We start from the raw sequence: 21,899 nt of genomic DNA on the forward strand, positions 1-21,899 counted from the left end.
CCAGACTTGTCTCAAACTCCTGACCTCAAGTGATCTGCCCGCCCTCGTCCTCCCAAAGTGCTGGGTTTATGGATGTGAGCCACCGTGCCAGGCCAGCATAAACTTTTAATGTGGGCAGTACAGATGAGCTCCCAGAAAGAATAAGGTCAATGTGAAAGTGATTTTTGATTTTTTTTTCTTGAAGTAAGCTTAAAAACGTCTCTTTAGTTCAGATCTTAGAGATTAACTTTCAGTGAATTTTTATTTGTAAATGAGTGGCGATAATACCAATCTTAATGTGTGTCTGTAGTGTGGGTGAAGAAAGAACAGTCTGGTTCAAAAGAAGAGGCTGGTGAAATGATAGTTAATAGCATTGGTGTTTAACACATGTGGAAAGTAGTCTTCAGTTTGTTGTTCTCAAATGTTCAATTATGTGTACTCTGAAAACCTGGTCTTTGCAGATTGAACAAGAAAAATTGGCATCTATGAAAAAGCAAGATGAAGACAAAGATAAAAGGGATAAGGAAGAAAAAGAAAGCAGCAGAGAAAAAAGGGAGAGGTCTCGTAGCCCAAGAAGGTATCATGCAATAGATGCATAACTGATGTTTTACAGGTACTTTAGGTCTTGAGAAATTCTGTGTGTAGAAACTTCCTTAGTTAAAAAGGAATCTAACAACGCTATTCAAGGAATTTCTTCCATCATGCAGTTTTCATGGTGAGCTATGGCTTGCCTCTGGACTGAAGAAATCTGTCATCTTTTGTTTGAGACAGATAATTTAACCATCAGTGTCTCGCACATCTTGATGAGTTGTCCAACTCTAAATTCCTAAATCAAAACTTTAAACTTTTCTTCCATATTGCTTTAGTTCATAACAGTTAATTTGGGTTTTTTAAAATGTACTCTGACTCATTTTTTCTTTCCATTTCCTTTCTTCTAAAAAGAAATCTGTACTCGAAACCTGTACTCATTAGCCATTCATGTAATACTTACCTAATTCCCTGTTCTGCTTTTCTTAGATGGTTGTACTGAACCCAAACTTCAGATCATTTATTTGTTTTCTTCTTCCTTCCAATGAGACTATTGTTAGGTTCACATTTTTAAATCCACGACTCAGCTTCTGTATTTGTGGTAAAAGGTGAGAACTCCATTAGGCTTTTTATTTTTAGAGTTCTGCTTATTTCTTTCATAAATGTCTGCTGGAATTAGTAAGAGAATTGGTAATTTCTTTGTCCCTTTCATTTATATATTTGATATTAAAATCTCCTTGTGGAAGTAATACTTACAGAGCTAAGCACAGATTGTCATGGTGGTAGCTACTTGACTATTGATGAAGTATGCCTGCCATTTTCCTTCTGTGTGAATAAGAAAAAAAACCTTTGAGTTAGGCAGGCTATTATTAAACAAAAAGAGGGCTTCTCTTCCAAAAAAGCTATCTTCTTCATGTTTGATATATTTCTCTTTTCTGAAGAACATGTTGCTTTAATGGTACTAGTCATTTTTCTGGCATACTGAGGCTCTTCCTGATGAACTCCACTGTAATCTGTCCGCATCTAAATGTTACATGTTTGGGAGTTTGATTTGTTGTCAGAGATTATCATTGGTTTTAAAGCATCCTCTTTGCCTCTGAAAAGTTGGTCTTTTGAGCTCTGGGAATGATAACCTAAGTCTAGAGTCCCAAGTCAGTGCTTTCCTCCCTTATAACTGATATACTCGAGAGTGTTATCTTTCATTTGCTTGTCTTTCTCTTCCCTATCAAGTAGGTGAGATTAGGATGTCTTATTTCCATAGGGAAACATCTCAGATATAAACAACAGTAGTGTAACTAAAGATTAATCCTCACTTCTCCCTTTGACTCCTCTCTTCCAATCCATGTTATTTAAAAATCTGAAAAAAATTGCTTTCATCCTAGACGCAAATCCAGATCTCCTTCCCCTAGAAGACGATCTTCCCCTGTCAGGAGAGAGAGAAAGCGCAGTCATTCTCGATCTCCCCGTCACAGAACCAAGAGCCGGAGTCCTTCCCCTGCTCCAGAAAAGAAGGAAAAAACTCCAGAGCTCCCAGAACCTTCAGTGAAAGTAAAAGAACCTTCAGTACAAGAGGCTACTTCTACTAGGCAAGTACATAAAAATTCATTTATAAATAATCACAATTTTAGATTAATAATGACTGCAAATAATGACATCTGAGTTAAACTAGTTATTCTCCTTTTAGATTTTTTAAATTATAAAATTAGTTTGTTGAAAAGAAATTGTTTAGGAAAGTATATTTAAAGAAAATGCCCCAAAGGGTGACCATTACTATCTTTTGGTTAAATTGTTTCAGGTATTTTGTGTATTGTAACTTGCTTTTTTTCCTCAATGTATTGTGGACAACTTCGCACTTTTAAGAAATGTATGTGGTTGCCAGATGCAGGGGCGCATGCCTGTTATCTCAGCACTTGGGGAGGCTGAGGTGGGTGGATCGCTTGAGCTCAGGAGTTAGAGACCAGCCTAGGGCAACATGGTGAAACTCTGTACTAAAAATATATATATACACACACACACAAATTAGCCAGGCATCGTGGCACATGCCTATAGTCCCAGATGCGTATAGTCCCAGCTACTCAGGAGGCTGAGGTGGGAGGATCACTTGAGCCTGAGAGGTTGAAGCTGCAGTGAGCCAAGATCATGCCAGTGTACTCCAGCCTGAGTGATAAGAGTGAGACCGTGTCTCAGAAGAAAAGAAAGTGTACGCGGTTAGAATTATTAGTTGCTCGGTTTCACTGATAGGTGTGTATGTATCTTTTGGAGCTAGAGACAAGTCTGTAAATTTTGAAAAGGTTTAGAAATAATTTATTACATCATTGTATAATGATTTAGAAGTCTGAGTACAAGAAGGCAAAAGAAAAAAAAAAGCTTTTGTTTCCACAGTGACATTCTGAAAGTTCCCAAACCTGAACCTATACCAGAGCCTAAAGAACCTTCTCCAGAAAAAAATTCTAAAAAAGAAAAGGAGAAGGAGAAGGCCCGACCACGATCTCGGTCACGCTCCAAATCAAGATCCCGGACGCGGTCCCGCTCTCCTTCTCACACTCGACCTAGACGGCGCCATAGATCCCGATCAAGGTGAGTTGTGGCTTTAAGATCAACAAATATCTTAGGTTTTATATGCTACTGTACTGGGTACAATTAGATAAATAATTTCAAAGCAGTAGAAGATGTTTAGTACAAATAGTTTTTGAATGTACACAGAGAATTTGAGGACACTTTTCTGTGTACCATAAAAGTGTCTGCATAAATGGAAAATTGTGATCCTTGAAATTTATTTTTTAGATGTAGCCATTAGAAAAAAGATGTAGCCTTAGAAAACTAAGGCAAGAAATTCCTCACTCCTGGTTTATTCAGGACCTAATTCTGTTTGTTATGGCAGATCGTATTCACCTAGAAGGCGGCCAAGCCCAAGAAGGCGGCCATCTCCTCGAAGAAGAACTCCACCAAGAAGAATGCCTCCTCCACCAAGGCATAGAAGGAGTAGATCACCTGTAAGACGGTAAGATTTTTAAAATTTGGAAGTGTCAAGTGTTTGACACTTCTGGATAATCTTTCTTTTAGGATAATCTGTAAATTAGTGTCCCTGGAAGAAAGAACTCATAGGTGATATTAGACAATGTCTTCTAAAGAATCTGTTTCATTTGAAGTGTAATGCAATTGTCCTTGTTATGAAAAATGTCTAGTCTGGTGTTGGAAAGTAAACGAGAAATTAATCATCTTATTGATACTTTTCTGTTAACTTTTACCCTTCTAGAGTTCACCAAGAAATCCTACTAAGTAAGGGAATTGGCCATCTTCTCTTTGGCTTTTAACTGGCTTCTGAAAAGTAGCTGATGATAGGACCAGTAAGCTCCTTTTGCCAGTATTAAAGTAAATCATTTGCTATTATACTTTGAGAAAAATACTTTCTATGAATTTTTTGTAAAATTCTCAGAAAATTCTCATTATAGAAGTAATGAGGCTTATAAGTAATTCAGACAGAAATAGCATAACTTGGAAGTTTTCCATAATCCCGGGGGAATATATCTGTATTCCATAGATATAATTGTTATTACTAGTTTAGTGTCTATTTTTGAAAACCCCGACTGTACCAGTGTTCTTTTTCTTAAATCATTCTAAAATGAGCATATGATAAAATATTTCAATCTTGGACATATCACTTTAAACAAAAAGTTAGTGGCTAAATCTACCCAAAGTAGAGTCCTAGTGCACTGGTAGCAGAGTTTTTGTGCCTTCTTGCAATACATTTCACCTGGCTTTGGAAGAAATGCCAATGATTAAGCTTCCAGTTTTATCTTGGACAGAAGTTTTTGTTTGAATCTTTTAAAGTTCTTTTCAGGGAACCAAATCAATTTGGAAATAAAGAGGGGAAAAATCAAGTAAGCTTTGTAAAGTTACTTTGTTTCTGCAGTCAGGTTTTTCAGAGTCCCATACGTTTGAAAATTCTCTTTGGGGAGGGGTTGTCAAGATATATTGAACTATTACCACTATTACAAAGAATTGATGTGTTACTGCTCATAGAGGAGATTAGTGAGGTAAATGGTCAGTCAGTTTTCAGGCATCACACTTTTCTAATTCCCCTTTAGGAGAATAGTAATGCTGGTGCTTCCTAGTACGAGATTAGTGGAAACAGCTATTTCTTATACCGGAGTTTTGCAAACAGCATGTTTAAATTGTGCTTACTCAGCCATTTAGCAGTCAATATTTTACAGATTGTTTAAGATTCCCTTTCAGCCAGTTTTTGTCTCACACTTAAGGTAGGGTTTCTTTTTTTCAGGTTCTCAGGAATTCTTCCGCCAAAGGTGAATTCTGCAGGTACACATAATTGCAACAGAACTTAACACAAATTTTGCCGCAGAATTCGAGAGGCCCCTGCTTCTAAGTTTATGTAGCTAAATGAATTCTTAGTTTTGCACACCTTTTTAAAAAATGCAACCTAAAGGTTTCTCAACATTGTGTTATTAAATGAAAAATACCTTGCCCCCAAATTTTGTATGCAAACTCCAAAACACCAATACCATTCCTAAGGCAGAAGGACTAGTTATTTTATTATAGCATTCAACCTGACAAGTTTTATAACTGGAGAGAGAACACAGACAGAAGCATTTATCAGATTAAGTTGTTTATATTTAGTCTCAGAACTAGCTGTTTCCTGGCCTAGGTTATGGTTTTTTTCCCCATTCTTTTGGACTCATTTATGTGCTTAGCTACATAAACTCAAAAGTTGGATTAAAATAGCTGTATTTTTGTGTAAACTGTTCATACCTGTAAGGCCGTTCTTTAAAAGTGTGCAATTAGTGAATGTGAATACTTTATTCCACAGAAGAAGACGTTCTTCAGCATCCTTGTCTGGGAGTAGCTCATCATCCTCTTCATCTCGTTCACGGTCACCACCAAAGAAGCCTCCCAAGAGGACATCCAGCCCCCCTCGGAAAACTCGTAGGTTATCTCCTTCAGCAAGTCCTCCAAGGCGAAGGCACAGGCCATCACCTCCTGCAACTCCACCACCCAAAACTCGGCATTCCCCAACACCTCAGCAGTCAAACCGTACAAGAAAAAGTCGTGTTTCCGTGTCTCCAGGGAGAACTTCAGGTAAAGGTAAAAATCAAACACAGATGAAACATGTTCTCTCTTTCTTTGACTACAAAGCATAGTCAGTTACTGCACCTGCTTACTCTCAAAGTATAAAATAGCTAGATAATATTTGTGTCTGATACTCTCTGTAAGTTTGCTTATAGGCCTACCTCTTTCCTGCTTTAAAATCTTGGGGCTTTTTTATGTGTAAAAGCATTTTGTTTTTAGCAATGCCCTCTGGCATTGTGCAGGTGGATAAATCTTTTACCAGCCGTGGGCTGTTTGAGTTGGGGTAACATATCGAAGTTTGCGTTGGCATGATAAGGGATCATTTTATTACTATGAGGCCAGTTAACTTTTTTTTCTCCTGAAGATTTTTGGTTTGATATCTTAAGTAAGAGGACTTCATATTCTCTTTTAGTTCTTTCTTGGCCGCGTTGCGCTCCCAAGCAAAGGACATGGTGTCCTCTTAAAAGCTGATTTGTTTTTTTAATTTAGGCTCTAGGCAGGGTTCTTCTGAGTGTTGTCCTTGCTTTATTCTGCAGATTGATTTCTGAGGAATTTATGATCTGTGATCCTGCCAGGCAAGTAGAATGCTGTGTTAGTCTGAGTGAAGGTTGTGGTCTATTGGGGTTTGTTCTGTGAGCATTAAATACGCATGGAAAAAACTAGTGTCCATTTGAACCAGGCTCTCTGGAGCTTAGGGCTGGAATGATACAGCCTAAAAGGTGAGTAGTAAGGGATGGGGAGGATCTTAAAAGCTGCTATAGCAATTGAATTTTAAGGAGCAATCTGTAGGTTAACACATACTGGGGTTGTTATGATCATATTGAAAATTTCATGTTAGAGCCAGGTGTGGTGGCATGAGCCTGTAGTCCCAGCTACTCAGAAGGCTGAGGCAGGAAGATCACTTGAGCCCAGAAGTTCAAGGCTGGCTTCAGCACCGTAGCGAGATCCTGACTCTTAAAAAAAAGAGAGAAAAAATTTCAGGTTAGAAACAAAGAAATGGGGATGGACAAAATTTTCATTATACATTTTAGTGAGCTTGATGAGATCGGCATTGCTAATTATTCACCCTGCTGCCTTCTCTCTCCGCTCCCCAACGATGCAATGTGGTGATACCTAGGAAGGCAAATTTTGCTTTCCTTTTTTGTATCTGTGACAATGAGGCATAGATAAGCTGACAGAGTGAAAGGGTGACCAGCGGTTTATGGTAGTCTTTAAAAAGTAATGTTTTCTGAATTGTGACGTTTTTATTGTAGTGATACATTGATTAAATAAGACATGGACATTTTTGTTGGCCCCTAATACAAGCAGCTAGTGAAAGTAGAGAAGCCTGTAACTGTTCCAGGTTCAGTCCTCAGTTTGAGAGAGGGGCTTCAGGATCACTATTTTTATAACCTCATGTACCATACTGCTTTTCAGCATTGGGAAAATTTCAGTCCATTTTTAGTTACCATGTCCAAATCTGATGCCCATGGCCCTGACCTATTTTGTCTTTTCCTGTGAAGTTTGTACTTCTGAATATTTACTCTTTGTCTGGAGCCACAAAGCTCTCTAGGGAAAAAAACAAGTGTTTCCACCTGTTACTTTGCAAAAACACATCAAATGATGATTTTTTTCTATTTTTTTCATATAGCCAAAGAGTTGCAAAAGTACCTGAACAGAGGGACCAATCTTTGTTAAAATACGTTGATTGTTAAGAATTATTAGGTACCTTTTAAAAAGCATATGCACAGATGCTAATTTCTTGTGTTTTGGCATATATTTTTTGCAAACAAGACAGAGTGGATATGTACATAGGAAAGAAGTAAGCCATGGTGAAAATAAGTAGTTCTGTGGGTTTTGGGACAGGGCTTCCATGTCCAAACAGCCTACTCAAAGAGAGGCGCTACAGGCTCTAGTCAGAGTCTCCCTTGTGACCACTGGAGCTGAATATTGGTTTGAGCTACTTGGAAATAACCTCTCCTCCACCTCCTCCCTGCTCCCCAAAATAGAGCCAGCATCTCACTCTGTCACCCGGGCTGGAGTGCAGTGGCCCAGTCATAGCTCATTGCAGCTTCCAACCCCTGAAATTACAGGTATGAGCCACCACACCCGGCCCAGACATAACCTTTTATATTGAACTGATCCTAGCCCCCTATGATGAAATTTCGGAGCTAGAAAAGACCTTAACAGTTGTCAGCAAGAAACAGATTTTCAGGTTAGTTGACTTGGTCAAGGTCAACCAGCTAGGAATAAAACTTGAGTTGCCATTCCCAGTTAAATAATGAATACTTTTCCCAGCTTTCCTACACCAGAATTCCTCTTTGATTGCTAAAGGTGAGAGGTGGAGGGCAGGGTTGAAATTGTTTAGCTTCTCTGTCTGGTAGTGTAATTTCAGAAATTACTTTGCAGTTTCCACTACTTAGAACAGTAACATCATTGAAATGTAATAGATACTACAGTTATATTTTCTGTAGTGGCCACTAATCAGGGCCTTAGGGCTCTGTTCTTGATCGTGGGCAAATGGAGTGGGAGGGAGGCAGGAAAAGTGTTTAGGGGAACTTACAGGTTAATTATTTGAAAGGGAGTATACAGTCATCTGAAGGGATCTTAGGGGAAACATTTGTAATTATTGACATCTCGTTAAATTGACATTATCTTAGTAGTACATAAAATAGTGCTTTGAAATCAGTGGCACAGTCAGTGAAGTATGTTAACATGATTGATACTGGTGGTGGCGGTGTGGTAATTTTACTTAGATTAGCTTGGCCACATAAATTGTACTCTCTATCTAGACACTTAATGGTTACTTTACTATTGCTGGTCACAGAATAACTTATCTTTATAAGTGATCTTTTAGGCAGATCTAAGATTAATAATTAATAGGACTGTTGGAGTAAATTTAAAATTCTGGTTTTAAAGTTGCCTTCTACGTTGTCTGACTTCATGCTAGAATGATTTTGTCCCTTGAATACTTAAAATAAAACAACATTACCAAAAAGTAAATGGTGTAAAGTCTCATCTAGAAAAATAGAAATCTGAAGGGCTATTATAATATTAATAATGCTGATTCAATTGTATGAAACCAGAGTAGGAGTATATAAATGATCCTTGTTTGATGGTATAAATTTTTTTTTGGAGACGGAGTCTTGCTCTGTCGCCCAGGCTGGAGTGCAATGGTGCGATCTCGGCTCACTGCAACCTCTGCCTCCCAGGTTGAAGCGATTCTCCTGCCTCAGCCTCATGAGTAGCTGGGATTACAGGCGCATGCCACCACACCCAGCTAATATAAATGTATTAATAAAGACTACTTTAGCTAAGTAATTAGTGAGAAATTGAATCAGGATGCAACTCCAGATGTGTGTTTCCATTGGGGGAAAATGTAAATAATGTTACAATTCACTGGTATTATATAATGAATAGGCTTTTGCCAACTATCTGGTAAGCATAACCACATTTTTAATGTTTCTTAGGGGAAGATGTGTCCAATCAGTCAGCTTCCAAAGCAAGTTTGGGAACCCAGTTCTCTGAGGTGGTAACTTGGACATGCACTTTTTAACTAGATGCCCGTAATATCTTTTCAGAAATTGAGGATTAAGTAACACTTAAAAATATGGACTTAAAAAAAGAGCCTCAAATAGTTAACAATTTTAAAATATTTTATTTCTTTGGATTTGTTAAAATACAAGTATGAAATATAGTTTGTTATTTGCACTGTCATGATTCCTGATATCTAATTGAGTGATAGCCATTCTTTACCCAATCCAGTGATTTGTCCAAATGGCTTATTATGTAGAAATTTTAAGAAAAGTCGCTGGGCGTGGTGACTCACGCCTGTAATCCCAGCACTTCGGGAGGCCGAGGTGGGCAGATCACCTGAGGTCGGGAGTTCAAGACCATCCTGACCAACATGGAGAAACCCTGTCTCTACTAAAAATACAAAATTAGCCAGGCGTGGTGGTGCATGCCAGCTACTCGGGTGACTGAGGCAGGAGAATCCCTTGAACCCGGGAGGCGGAGGTTGCAGTGAGCCCAGATCGTGCCATTGCACTCTAGCCTGGGCAACAAGAGCGAAACTCCCGTCTCAATAAAAAAGAAGAAAAGTCTGTTCATTGAAAAGGCATACCGGTAAATTCTTCATTTTGATTTCTTTTGCAAAGATGCAATTACTGTGTTAGATCACTGGTTCTCTAATTACTGCCCCTTGGAATAAACCATTACAGAATTCTGAATGTGAATGTCTGTTAAATGAGATGTATCTGCATTCTGAGTAAAACATTCCATGATAATTGCTTTAATCACACAAAACAGGTATCAGGATCCCGAGGGGATCAAATTGTCAGTAGGTTTATTTCGAACTGGGATGTTCTCAAGTGGTGTTTCAGGTTAATCTATGGTATATATATGTTTATATGTGAATATACTTAACAATTTTAGTTGTAGCAATGGATAGATACTATAAGCAGAGATAGTTGTTCAGATCAAAACCGATGCCCTAAAAATAGACTCTTGGATTCACATCTTAGCTCAATTAAATTGTCTTTGTGACTGAGGTGAAGTTGCTTCTTTTTAAGCCTCAGGTTTCCTCTTTATGAAATGGAACAGGGAGAAAGGGATGTGATACCAGCAACTGTGTTAATAGTATGTCCGATACAGCAGGTTTACCAAAGGTAGTTACCATATTTCTATGTCATTGGCAAAAGACAGTTGGATAATTCAGAGGATACCCACTGCTCTCCTACTACTTTAGCTATAGAAATGCCTTTTTTTCTTTCTAGCTCTTTGGAAAGAATTCTTGAGTCTTCGTATTTAATAATTTTTACCATTTGTGGCGGTCTGCTTTTTTTCATGGGTAGCTTAAATCCCCTGTGCTGTTGTGAAGATTATGCTCTACATAAAGAACCTTTAGTCTGTTGGGCAGCCATTCTTCTTTTCTAGACCAAATATCTTTGTGAAAGTTGCATCAGATCTTATTTCTTAATCATTTATCATCTTTTACTTTTCTGAACCCACCTATAGTGGTTGCTTAAAAGCTTTCATGTTGATGAATTCTCTGAAAGTGTGAGAGAGAGTGTGGGTGTGGAGGGTGTGTATTTTAGGTTGTGAAGTGCAAGTCGCACACAGAGGTTTACTTTACTGAGCTTGTTCTCCTCAGTAGCAGCTCCCAATTTCCCTTAAATGTTGGTTTTCTTGGGAGAATCTCAAGATTTGAAAATCATTGTAGAACTTCTTGAGGCTTTTCATTAAACAGTTAAAAAATTCTTGCCTCACTTCAGATAGTGTTCGGATATGACAAAAAGGTCTTACAGGAATTTTTTAATTCTTCATAAATTCTTTTTGAGAGTAGTCACACCCATTTTTGTAATAGCAGGAAGGCATCTTGGCTGGGTGCAGTGGCTCATGCCTGTAATCCCAACACTTTGGGAGGCTGAGGCAGGAGGATTGCTTGATGTCAGGAGTTTAAGACTAGCCTGACTAATATAGTGAGACCCCATCTTTATTTTAAAATAATAATTTTAAAAATTGAAAGAAAGGCATCTTGTCTAGACCTTTTTTTGTACATAAGCTTCTTTTCCACTCTTATTCTTTTTTAGTGACAAAACATAAAGGTACTGAGAAAAGAGAATCCCCTTCACCAGCACCGAAGCCTAGAAAAGTAGAGTTATCTGAATCGGGTAAGTTTGTTGTTTTTTTGTGGTGTTTTGTTTGTTTTTGTTTTGCTTTTCTTAAAGCTGATTTTGATTTTTTGCACATTTGGTCATCCCCTTCTGCTTGAAGATTAAGCATAGGATAAGAGCTAAGACTCTGAAGTCAGACAGACTTGGTTGGAATCTCCTGTTCCAGAATTTAACTGTTTCTGTTTTAATTATCTGAGCCTTTCTTCTTTCAGCTCCGAAATAGGGGCAGTAGAGGTTTTTGACAGTTAACTGTATCTGCTTATAAAATGCTTGGCACCCGCCTGACCTGTAATAAATGCCTAAATACATTTTATTGTATTTGGTGAAGATAGTCTAAATCAGCATGTGAATTGGCATTTTAAACTCTTTTTTTAAAAAAATATAGTAGTTGTATTTTTGTTCCAACCAAATGAAGGTTTGAGAGACTATTTTCCTATTCAAATTGCAAATTTTCTATATGCGTAACTAAAGAAACACTTTCTAAATGCATCCATCTTTCAGAAGAAGATAAAGGTGGCAAAATGGCTGCAGCAGATTCTGTGCAGCAGAGACGCCAATACAGACGACAAAACCAGCAGTCTTCATCTGGTATGGACGGTGATGAAAGTTTTTTTCTACCTGCATTTCCTAATAAATATTTGGTATATGAACATCTATGTGTGCAGCACGAGTACTTAACTTGCCTACATAGAAATCTGTCTGAGGAGGCAGGATTGTTTTCTTTTTTTGGTTTTAAGTCCTTTTGCAAAATTTAATCTTCTGTTACATTGTTATAAAAGTAATAGGCCCTGGCTGGGCGCGGTGGCCCAAGCCTGTAATCCCAGCACTTTGGGAGGCCGAGACGGGCTCATCACGAGGTCAGCAGATCAAGACCATCCTGGCTAACACGGTGAAACCCTTTCTACTAAAAAAATACAAAAAACTAGCTGGGCGATGTGGCAGGCGCCTGTAGTCCCAGCCACTCGGGAGGCTGAGGCAGGAGAATGACGTAAACCTGGGAGGCGGAGCTTGCAGCGAGCTGAGATCCGGCCACTGCACTCCAGCCTGGGCGACAGAGCGAGACTCCGTCTCAAAAAAAAAAAAAAAGGTAATAGGTCCCTAGGATACAATAGTGAAACAGAAGTATAAAATTGGAAAAGTATTGTTCTTTTTCCAACCTCCCAAAGCTTTTATTCAGAAATTTTATTCAGAAAAAGGAAAGAACCCCACAGAAGCTCAGCTGTAGATATGTTGCCTCCCTTTTTAACTTAACAGTGTATTTAGAACATCTTTCCCTATTAAAAATCTAGACTGGCCGCAGTGGCTCACACCTGTAATCCCAGCACTTTGGGAGGCCGAGGTGAGCGGGTCACTTGAGATCAAGAGTTCAAGACCATCCTGGCCAACAAGGCGAAACCCCGTCTCTATGAAAAATACAAAAATTAACCGGGCATAGTGGCGCACACCTGTAATCTCAGCTACTTGGGAGGCCCAGGCAGGAGAATCCCTTGAACCCAGGAGGCAGAGGTTGCAGTGAGTGAGCTGAGATAGCACCACCGCACTCCAGCCTGGGAGCCTGGGCAACAGAGCAAGACTTTGTCTCCAAAACAAAAAAAGAAAAAGAATCTACCTTATTATTTTGCTATTTGCATTTTTTATTATAAGAACATACCAGGCTGGGTACGGTGGCTCACGCCTGTAATCCCAACACTTTGGGAGGCTGAGGTGGATGGATAACTTGAGGTCAGGAGTTTGAGACCAGCCTGGCCAACATGGCAAAACCCTGTCTCTACTAAAAATACAAAGATAGGCATGATGGTGCAGGCCTGTAATCCCAGCTACTCAGGAGGCACAAGCGATCTTTCTGCCTTGGCCTCCCAAGGGGCGTGAGCCACTGTGCCCAGCCTAGACTTCTTAGGGTGTGCCATCTTGATTGGATTACACTGTGGAAATGATTTCTATGTCTTATTTAAATAATGAATATGCTTGGCTTTGAAATCATTGATCATATATTTATGATGATTCCGTTCAGAACTGATGGCCTATATACATGCTTGCTTGCCCTAGTGAACGCTCCATCCACCTAGATTTTGGAAAACTTGGACAGATTCAAGCACAAACCTAATGTAATATTTTTTTTATTGTGTAATTATAGACTCTGGCTCCTCCTCCTCCTCAGAAGATGAACGACCCAAGAGGTCCCATGTGAAGAATGGTGAGGTTGGCAGGCGGCGGAGACATTCCCCTTCCCGGAGTGCTTCTCCATCACCACGAAAGCGGCAAAAAGAGACTTCCCCTCGGTAACATCTTTCTTCAGTGATGTTCACTGATGTTCTGTAATTGTGATGAAATTTGATAACTTGGGATTATTTGAGAATTTGATTAACTTCTTCAAGTATTTGGATATGGTTGGATTTTTGTTTGCTTTTTAGGGTTTTTGTTTTGTTTTTGCTTTGTTGGTGGTTATTAATATTTAATTTAGAACTGGTGAATTTTAAACCACCATGTCATATATGTGTGCATGATTAGAAAAATAAGCCAAATAATTATAACTTTAACTCCTGAACATCTTTGATTATTTAAAAATGTCTCCGTTAATGGTACTTAACCCACCCAAGTAAATAATTTAGTGAATGGAATTCTTGACATTTGTTTTTCTCCACTGCTCTCAGGATGCAGATGGGAAAGCGATGGCAATCGCCAGTGACTAAAAGGTTGGTTAGACACTACTTTGTAAATTAGGGTTACATGTCAAAAATTGTAGTGACTTAATTTCCTATTTAGGTGACCTCATCTCATTCTTAAATATATGGTGACTGTGGCTATGGATGTGCAGATCCTAAGTTGTTTTGGTTTGAGTATTTTTTTAAACACGTTAGATTAATGATAGAATTATACATGAGCTATTTGGTTTAGACCCTCATTTGAACTTAGATTTTTAATATCTGGTTGTGCTCTTTTGTGATAATTTGCATCAACTTACATCAGGCGGCACATGAATTTTTAACAGTATCTGGATACTTTTCAAGACATAGGATTAATTGCTCCTTAGATTTGGCGGGAGGGACTTTGTGGTGACATTAAGGAGGGCAGGAAAAACTAGGGAGAAACTTTAGAAATATTAAAAGTGAGAGGATCACAAGGTCAGGAGATCAAGACCATCCTGGCCAACATGGTGAAACCCCATTTTTACTAAAAATATAAAAATTAGCTGAGCATGGTGGCTCGTGCCTGTAATCCCAGCTACTCTGGAGGCTAAGGCAGGAGAATCACTTGAACCCTGTTCAAGTTAGCAACAGAGCTAAACTCCGTCTCAAAAATGAAGAGATAAAAGTGAATGGAAGGCTTTGGCCCTGTTCAGTCTTTCCAATAGTGGAAAGGTGGGTTGCATATCTTTTTTTTTTTTTTTTTTGAGATGGAGTCTGGCTCTATCACCCAGGCTGGAGTGCATTGGTGCGACCTCAGCTCACTGCAACCTCTGCCTCACAGGTTCAAATGATTCTCCTGCCTCAGCCTCCTGAGTAGCTGGGACTACAGGTGCATGCCACCACACCCAGCTAATTTTTGTATTTTTAGTATAGAAGGGGTTTCGCCATGTTGGGCAGGCTGATCTCAAACTCCTGACGTCAAGTGATCCACCCACCTCAGCCTCCCAAAGTGCTGCGATTACAGGCATGAGCCACTGGGCCCGACCGGCATATCTTTATTGAAACTTTTGATTATTAGTATCAGTGTGACCATAAAACTGTAAACTTTTAGAGCCAAATGCCTAATTCAGGCCTTAAAATCGTAAGTGAGAAGATAGAGGCCCCAATGTGGTAGTTTCTTAGGGCCACAAAGTGACAAAGTCGGATCTTAGACCTATACGTTTGACATTACACTAGTCTGTCTTAACCAGCTGTCTGCTTTTGGGGGCCTTAGCTGCCACTGAATTTTGAAGTGTTTATCCTTGCTGAAGCTATCCCACTATCCTTTTTGTAGCTCAGTTTTTGAAACTGTGTTGCTTTAGGTAATCTCATCAATAAGTGTTTTCTGGGAAAGGAACCAGTGAGCAGTGTTTGTGATGAAGCAAAGCACAGGGTATTTACACTGTGGAGGAAACTGCTGCATGATAATAAAAGACAAAAACCTAAAAAAGATTAGTTTGGCTGCTAAAGCATTCCTTTCCCAGCTATAACTACCTCTGACTTTTGTGAAGTTGCTGGCACAGCAGCTAAACAATTGCTTTACAGAGTTAGATTAGTGGTGCAATTTCTTCTCTTTGATCTCCCCTTCCCTCCCCGCCCCGCCCCACACACCAAATTATGGAACTACTTGTTCTGGAAAGAGATTTCTCACAGCAGTAAAATCAACACGAAAATTTATTGCTGTACTCCAGGATGTTTTTGTTTTATTTCTCGTCATTTAAAAAGTATTTTAAGTTATATACCAGCAGCTTAAAGTTTAATGCCATTAAAAATTGCCATCAGGTGCCTAGGATTTAGAGATGGAGGAAGGATTATTTGGGATTATGCTTCAGTATCATATTTTAGAAGGGGAGATGGAGGCTGGGTGCGGTGGCTCATGCCTATAATCTCAGCACTTTGGGAGGCTGAGGTGGATGGATCACCAGAGGTCAGGAGTTCAAGACCAGCCTGACCAACATGGCAAAACCCCGTCTCTACTAAAAATACAAAAAATTTAGCCGGGCGTGGTGGTGCATGCCTGGAGTCCCAGCTACTCGGGAGGCTGAGGCAGGAGAATGGCTTGAATCTGGGAGGTGGAGGTTGCAGTGAGCCAATATCGTGCCATTGCACTCCAGCCTGGGCAACAAGAGCAAAACTCCATCCCAAAAAAAAAAAAAAAGAGGCTCACGCCTGTAATCCCAACACTTTGGGAGGCCGAGGCGGGCGGATCACGAGGTCAGGAGATTGAGACCATCCTGGCTAACACTGTGAAACCCCATCTCTACTAAAAATACAAAAAATAAGCCGGGCATGGTGGTGGGCACCTGTAATCCCAGCTACTCGGGAGGCTGAGACAGGAGAATGGCGTGAACCTGGGAGGCGAAGCTTGCAGTGAGCCCAGATCGTGGCCACTGCACTCCAGCCTGGGCAACAGAGCGAGACTCCGTCTCAAAAAAAAAAAAGAGAAAGAAAAGAAAGGGGAGATAAAGCCTGGTTTTGAATATTTGATATGTATTTAGTGTGAGGTCTTAGTCCCCACAAAGCATAAGCAGATTTAAGTTGAAAAATTTAGTGGTGAATTTTAGGATTTTGTCTGTTCAGTTAGCAGAGCTTTCTTAATTTCAAAGGGGAACCAAGACAAAACATAATTCCAGATTCACAGGAAGCATGAGTCCTGTCCTGGGCAAAAAAAAATTAAGAGCTTGGAGCAGAGACATCCAGATTTGGGTCTTAAGCCACTTGTGACTATTGGCATTTTTGAATTTCTGTATTAGTCTCTAAAGCAGTTGATTCCTAGTAAGGAATCAGAATCACCTGGAAAGCCTTTCCCAAAAACACCTGGCTGGACCTTAGCCTAGACCTGGTAGACATAAATGTCACATAAGCTTCCCAGGTGGTTCTAATGTGCATCCCCAATAAAAAGCAGTGCTCTGATGTGCTGTTGCTGAACTTTTTCACTCTGTGTCATGTCAAGAATGTTCTCCTGACCTTGTGATCCGCCCGTCTCAGCCTCCCAAAGTGCTAGCCGGGTGAGGTGGCGGGCGCCTGTAGTCCCAGCTACTCGGGAGGCTGAGGCAGGAGAATGGCGTGAACCCGGGAGGCGGAGCTTGCAGTGAGCTGAGATCCGGCCACTGCACTCCAGCCCGGGTGACAGAGCGAGACTCCGTCTCAAAAAAAAAAAAAAAAGAATGTTCTGTATTGTGATCCAGAGTAAAACAAAAATTTCACAAAACAGTATTTACCCTTGTCACAAGTAAAACACTGTGGTTTTATTAATTGTTTTAATGCTGCCACCCAGGGTCTTGACTAACGGTCTTGACCTGTAGTTTGAAAAACACTGTTCTGAAACTTAGTAACCATTGCTGCCCTTGGGGTTAATGATAATTGAAACCGTGTTTTCTGGGTCACTGTAAATGCCACTGACTGAAAGTTAACTATAGGCCAGGCGTGGTAACTCACACCTGTAATCCCAGCACTTGGGGAGACTGAGGCGGGCGGATCACCTGAGGTCAGGAGTTCAAGGCCAGCCTGGCCAACATGGTGAAACTCCGTCTCTACAAAAATATTTTTAAAAATTAGCCAGGCACGATTATGGGTGCCTGTAATCCCAACGACTCAGGAGGCTGAGGCGGGAGAATTGCTTGAACCCAGGAGGTGGAGGTTGCAGTGAGCTGAGATCGTGCCATTGCACTCCAGCCTGGGCGACAGAGCAAGACTCCATCTCAAAAAAAAAAAAAAAAATTAACAGTAATTCTTCTTGGTTTAGTGGTAGACGGAGGAGAAGTCCATCCCCACCACCCACCAGAAGGCGACGGTCTCCTTCTCCCGCCCCTCCTCCTCGACGGCGCAGGACTCCCACACCACCACCACGACGAAGGTACTTTGTCAAATACGCTAACTGGAGCGTCTCCCCAACTCCCCCAACCCCTGACATATCAGATGAGTAACGGGGCTCACTTCATAACAGGGTTGGAGAGAGGCACAGCTCATGAAAACCCAATCATCATGCTTAGGAACTACAAAAGGATCTCTGAATCTTTCTGATTATTATATCTTATTAGAGTAAGCAGACTAGCATTGTTCAGCCAGTCATAAAAGATCACATATGATTCCATCTATATGAAAAGTCTAGAATACACAAATCTATAGAGATAGAACACAGATTAGGGTCGGGTGGACATGTGGATGGTAATGGCTGCAGAACTATATGAATATACTAAAATCATTTAATTGTATACTTTAAATGGGTAAATAGGTGGATTTTATAGCAGGTGAATCACATATTGTGATAAAGATGTTAATACATTGAAAGGTGGTATTGACTAGTAATTGCAAATAGAAAATTTAGAGATTCCTGTCAGATAGCTCTTACCTAAATAATCAAAGATAACATCCTCAATAAAACATACTGGCATCATGTATTTCCTGGATACTTCTGTAGTATGCTTACCAGTTATGCCGAACTTCAGTCTAATTATTAGGAAATATCAGAGAAACCCAAATTGAAAGTCATTCTACAGAATACCTGACCAGTATTCGAAAGTGTCAATCATGAAAGACAATGACAGAAACAGTCACAGATTGGCAGGAACTAAAGAGATGTAGGGTCCTGGAGCAGAAAAGGGACATTCATTAGTGGAAAATTGGGGTTGTTTTGCTATTTTAGTAATACTGAGTTATCACTGAGGTTCATTTTATAGTTTTGCTAATTTTCTTATGGTTATATAAAATATTAGCATGGTGAAGTGGCAGATCTCCTATTTTTGTAGCTCTTCTGTACATCTACAACTATTTTAAAGTAAAAATTAACATTTAAGTTTTAATGGCATTGCTTGGATATGTTGCCAAGCAATGTAATGGCATGCTGCCACCTTTTTTTTTTTTTTTTTTTTTTTAAAGACAGTCTCACTCGGTCACCCAGGCTGCAGTGCAGTGGCACAATCTCAGCTCACTGTAACCTCTGCCTCCTGGGTTCAAGCGATTCTTCTGCCTCAGCCTCCCGAGTAGCTGGGATTACAGGCACCTGCCACCACACCCAGCCAGTTTTTGTATTTTTTGTACAGATGAAACCATGTTGGCCAGGCTGCTCTTAAACTCCTGACCTCAGGCAATCCTCCTGCCTTGGCCTCCCAAAGTGCTGGGATTACAGGTGTGACCAACTCTGCCCGGCCTGGCTGCCACTCTTGAATGCCTGTTATGTGCCAGGCAAAGTGCTAGGCGCTTTATATGCTTTACTACTAGTCCTCAAAGAGACCTTCCTTGATAGTTGGTATTGTTTGCATTGTTCAGGTGAGGAAATGGGAGTTCAGAATTACTAAATAATTGCCCAGATACAGTGATGAAACTGTACCCTACCACATTTCCAAAGTATATGGCCTGTTGTAAAGCTAACTCTGGGCAGGAATTTACTTTGATCTAAAAGTCTGCAAGATCCAAGAGGAAATTAGGCAGTTTGGCCTGATAAGTGGTCTTCTAAGAGAAAATGGAACAGTCTCTTTGAGGGGAGGTAGAAGTGTCTTTAAGGCTTGTGCAGTGAACTCTTTAATTATTCATACAGTGTCCAAATGCTAATTCAGAGAGGACACCATGTAAGAGACCTCTTTAAAGCACGGACTTCCTAAAGTGACCATAATAGAGTTTTGTTAATAGAGTTACTTGGTTATTATATAATAACTGATGTTCAGTTAATACAGTGCAAGATTCTCTTTCCAAAAAACATTGTTGATTTCGTATAGATGTTAAAAGACTTGACGAATTCACACCTTCTGAAAATTGCAAATTTGTTAATCAAAATGTCTTTTTTTTCTTTTTTATACTTAGTCCTGCAGACAAAGTGTCCTGTGTTGCAGTCAGCTGAGATAAACAAGTTTTATTGATATTTAAGTGAGAATATAAAGATGGCATGTTCACTTGTAAATATATTCCCTTTGCCTAGTGCTAACTACAGTATAGTCAAACCTGCTGATTACTTTTCTCTTCATCCTGTTTCTGTATTTTGTTGAGCCTTTCGGCTTAATTATGTATCTTTTTCCTAGGACTCCTTCTCCTCCCCCACGCCGGCGCTCACCTTCTCCTAGAAGATACTCTCCTCCAATACAGAGGAGATACTCTCCTTCTCCACCTCCAAAGAGAAGAACGGCTTCACCTCCTCCCCCTCCTAAACGAAGAGCATCACCATCTCCACCACCAAAGCGGCGGGTCTCCCATTCTCCACCTCCCAAACAAAGAAGCTCCCCAGTCACCAAGAGACGTTCACCTTCATTATCATCCAAGCATAGGAAAGGGTCTTCCCCAAGCCGATCTACCCGGGAGGCCCGATCACCACAACCAAACAAACGGCATTCGCCCTCACCACGGCCTCGAGCTCCTCAGACCTCCTCAAGTCCTCCACCTGTTCGAAGAGGAGCGTCATCATCACCCCAAAGAAGGCAGTCCCCGTCTCCAAGTACTAGGCCCATTAGGAGAGTCTCCAGGACTCCGGAACCTAAAAAGATAAAAAAGTAAAAATATTTTATGCTTTTTCATTAGGAATACTTACATAGCTCTTTATATTTGGAAGCTTCCCGCCCCCCCCCCCCCCCCCCATATAAAAGGAATAAGTTATGAATATGAGCTTTTAAGTCAAACTTTAGGTACTATTTACAGATCCTGTTCCATTTTTGAGATAGTTTCTATGGCATAAGTTAAATGCCACGGGCTTTTAGTTGGTTCTTAGCAGTTATCAGTTTGTTTTTAGGGGTATGCTTCCAAAACTAAACTTAAGTAAGAAATAGAACATTTCTTGTGTGTGATGTAAGGAACTGACATTACTAATCTTACATAAGAAGCATCATTAACAAAATGGATAGAGGATTATGAGGCTTTAGCCACCCTCTAGGAAACATAGGGATGTAAATTGGATATATGTTAGTAGAATCAACCAGCAATCTAAGTGGTATATTTGAAATTCATAACCTGGTTGTCCAGTGTAGTTGGTGGTTTTCTCATGTGAAGAGGTGTCTGTTCTCAATGCTGAATGTTTTTTCCTTTTTGTCTAGGGTTGCTTCCCCAAGCCCACAGTCTGTAAGGAGGGTCTCATCCTCCCGATCTGTCTCCGGGTCTCCTGAGCCAGCAGCTAAAAAGCCCCCAGCACCTCCATCCCCTGTCCAGTCTCAGTCACCATCTACAAACTGGTCACCAGCTGTACCGGTCAAAAAGGCCAAAAGCCCAACGCCGAGCCCATCACCGCCAAGAGTATGTGTCTGCCTTATTTTGGACACCCTTTTATAAATATGTATGTGGTCACTTTGAAGCAGAGAAAATGTCATTGGGGCATTAAAATATTAGTGTTTAAACTTTTTTTCCCATTTGTGAGTTATATATCTGATCTTGGGCAGGTTTCTGTATTGCATAAAATCAGTGGTTAGATGTCCATCTGTTTTTTGTTTGTTTTTCGAGACAGGGTCTCAGGCTGTCACCCAGGCTGAGTGCAGTGGGATGATCATAGCTCACCGCAGCCTTCCTGGACGCAGGTGATCCCTTCGCCTCAGCCTCCCAAGTAGCTGGGATTACAGGCACATGCTGCTACACCTGGCTGATTTTTTGTTTTTAACTTTTTGTAGAGACAGGGTCTTGCTGTGTTGACCAGGCTGATCTTGAACTCCTGGCCTCTAGTGATCCTCCTGCTGTGGCCTCAGATGTCCATATTTAATTGGGTTGACTGAATAGTTGTGCAAGCTAACTTGTGAGGAGTTTTAAGTAATTGCTTAGAAGTGTGAAATTGAAATATTATGGATTAAATTATAGGAGCCTGCCTTTTACATAAATTTGGTATGTGTGTCATGAGGAAGAATCAGTCATCCCCACTCTAAAGATAGGAGAGCTCAGATGGTAGCTAGAGACATGGCATTCATACAGGCATGTGTTTAGACTAATGGCGGGTACCATTTATTAAAAGTCTGATACACGTTAGGCAAGTATTATGGGTGATTTACAGATATTCCCATTTAATTTTCACAAGAGCTTTATC

The 21,899-nt window shown here is 40.2% G+C and overlaps 1 protein-coding gene and 1 pseudogene across 16 annotated transcripts in view; one reads left to right on the forward strand and one right to left on the reverse strand.

Moving 5' to 3' along the window:
* Positions 1-21,899, forward strand: part of SRRM1 (serine and arginine repetitive matrix 1) — a 29,972-nt gene that overhangs the window by 6,181 nt on the left and 1,892 nt on the right. For 4 of the 16 annotated variants that reach the window (XM_050790492.1, XM_050790522.1, XM_050790607.1 and 1 more), the window contains 12 exons: positions 441-556; positions 1,890-2,093; positions 2,890-3,084; positions 3,389-3,508; positions 5,333-5,607; positions 11,163-11,243; positions 11,748-11,834; positions 13,381-13,525; positions 13,898-13,939; positions 17,658-17,768; positions 19,927-20,391; positions 20,929-21,124. In XM_050790492.1, the coding sequence (XP_050646449.1) occupies positions 441-556; positions 1,890-2,093; positions 2,890-3,084; positions 3,389-3,508; positions 5,333-5,607; positions 11,163-11,243; positions 11,748-11,834; positions 13,381-13,525; positions 13,898-13,939; positions 17,658-17,768; positions 19,927-20,391; positions 20,929-21,124 (2,037 nt within the window). The remainder of the gene's footprint in view (positions 1-440; positions 557-1,889; positions 2,094-2,889; positions 3,085-3,388; positions 3,509-5,332; positions 5,608-11,162; positions 11,244-11,747; positions 11,835-13,380; positions 13,526-13,897; positions 13,940-17,657; positions 17,769-19,926; positions 20,392-20,928; positions 21,125-21,899) is intronic. The other 12 variants (XM_050790498.1, XM_050790509.1, XM_050790517.1 and 9 more) reach the window with 12 other exon arrangements.
* LOC126945658 (uncharacterized) lies at positions 17,825-17,919 on the reverse strand (annotated as a pseudogene).

Source organism: Macaca thibetana, chromosome 1, assembly GCF_024542745.1.
Source record: "Macaca thibetana thibetana isolate TM-01 chromosome 1, ASM2454274v1, whole genome shotgun sequence".
NCBI classification, from domain to species: Eukaryota; Metazoa; Chordata; class Mammalia; order Primates; family Cercopithecidae; genus Macaca; species Macaca thibetana.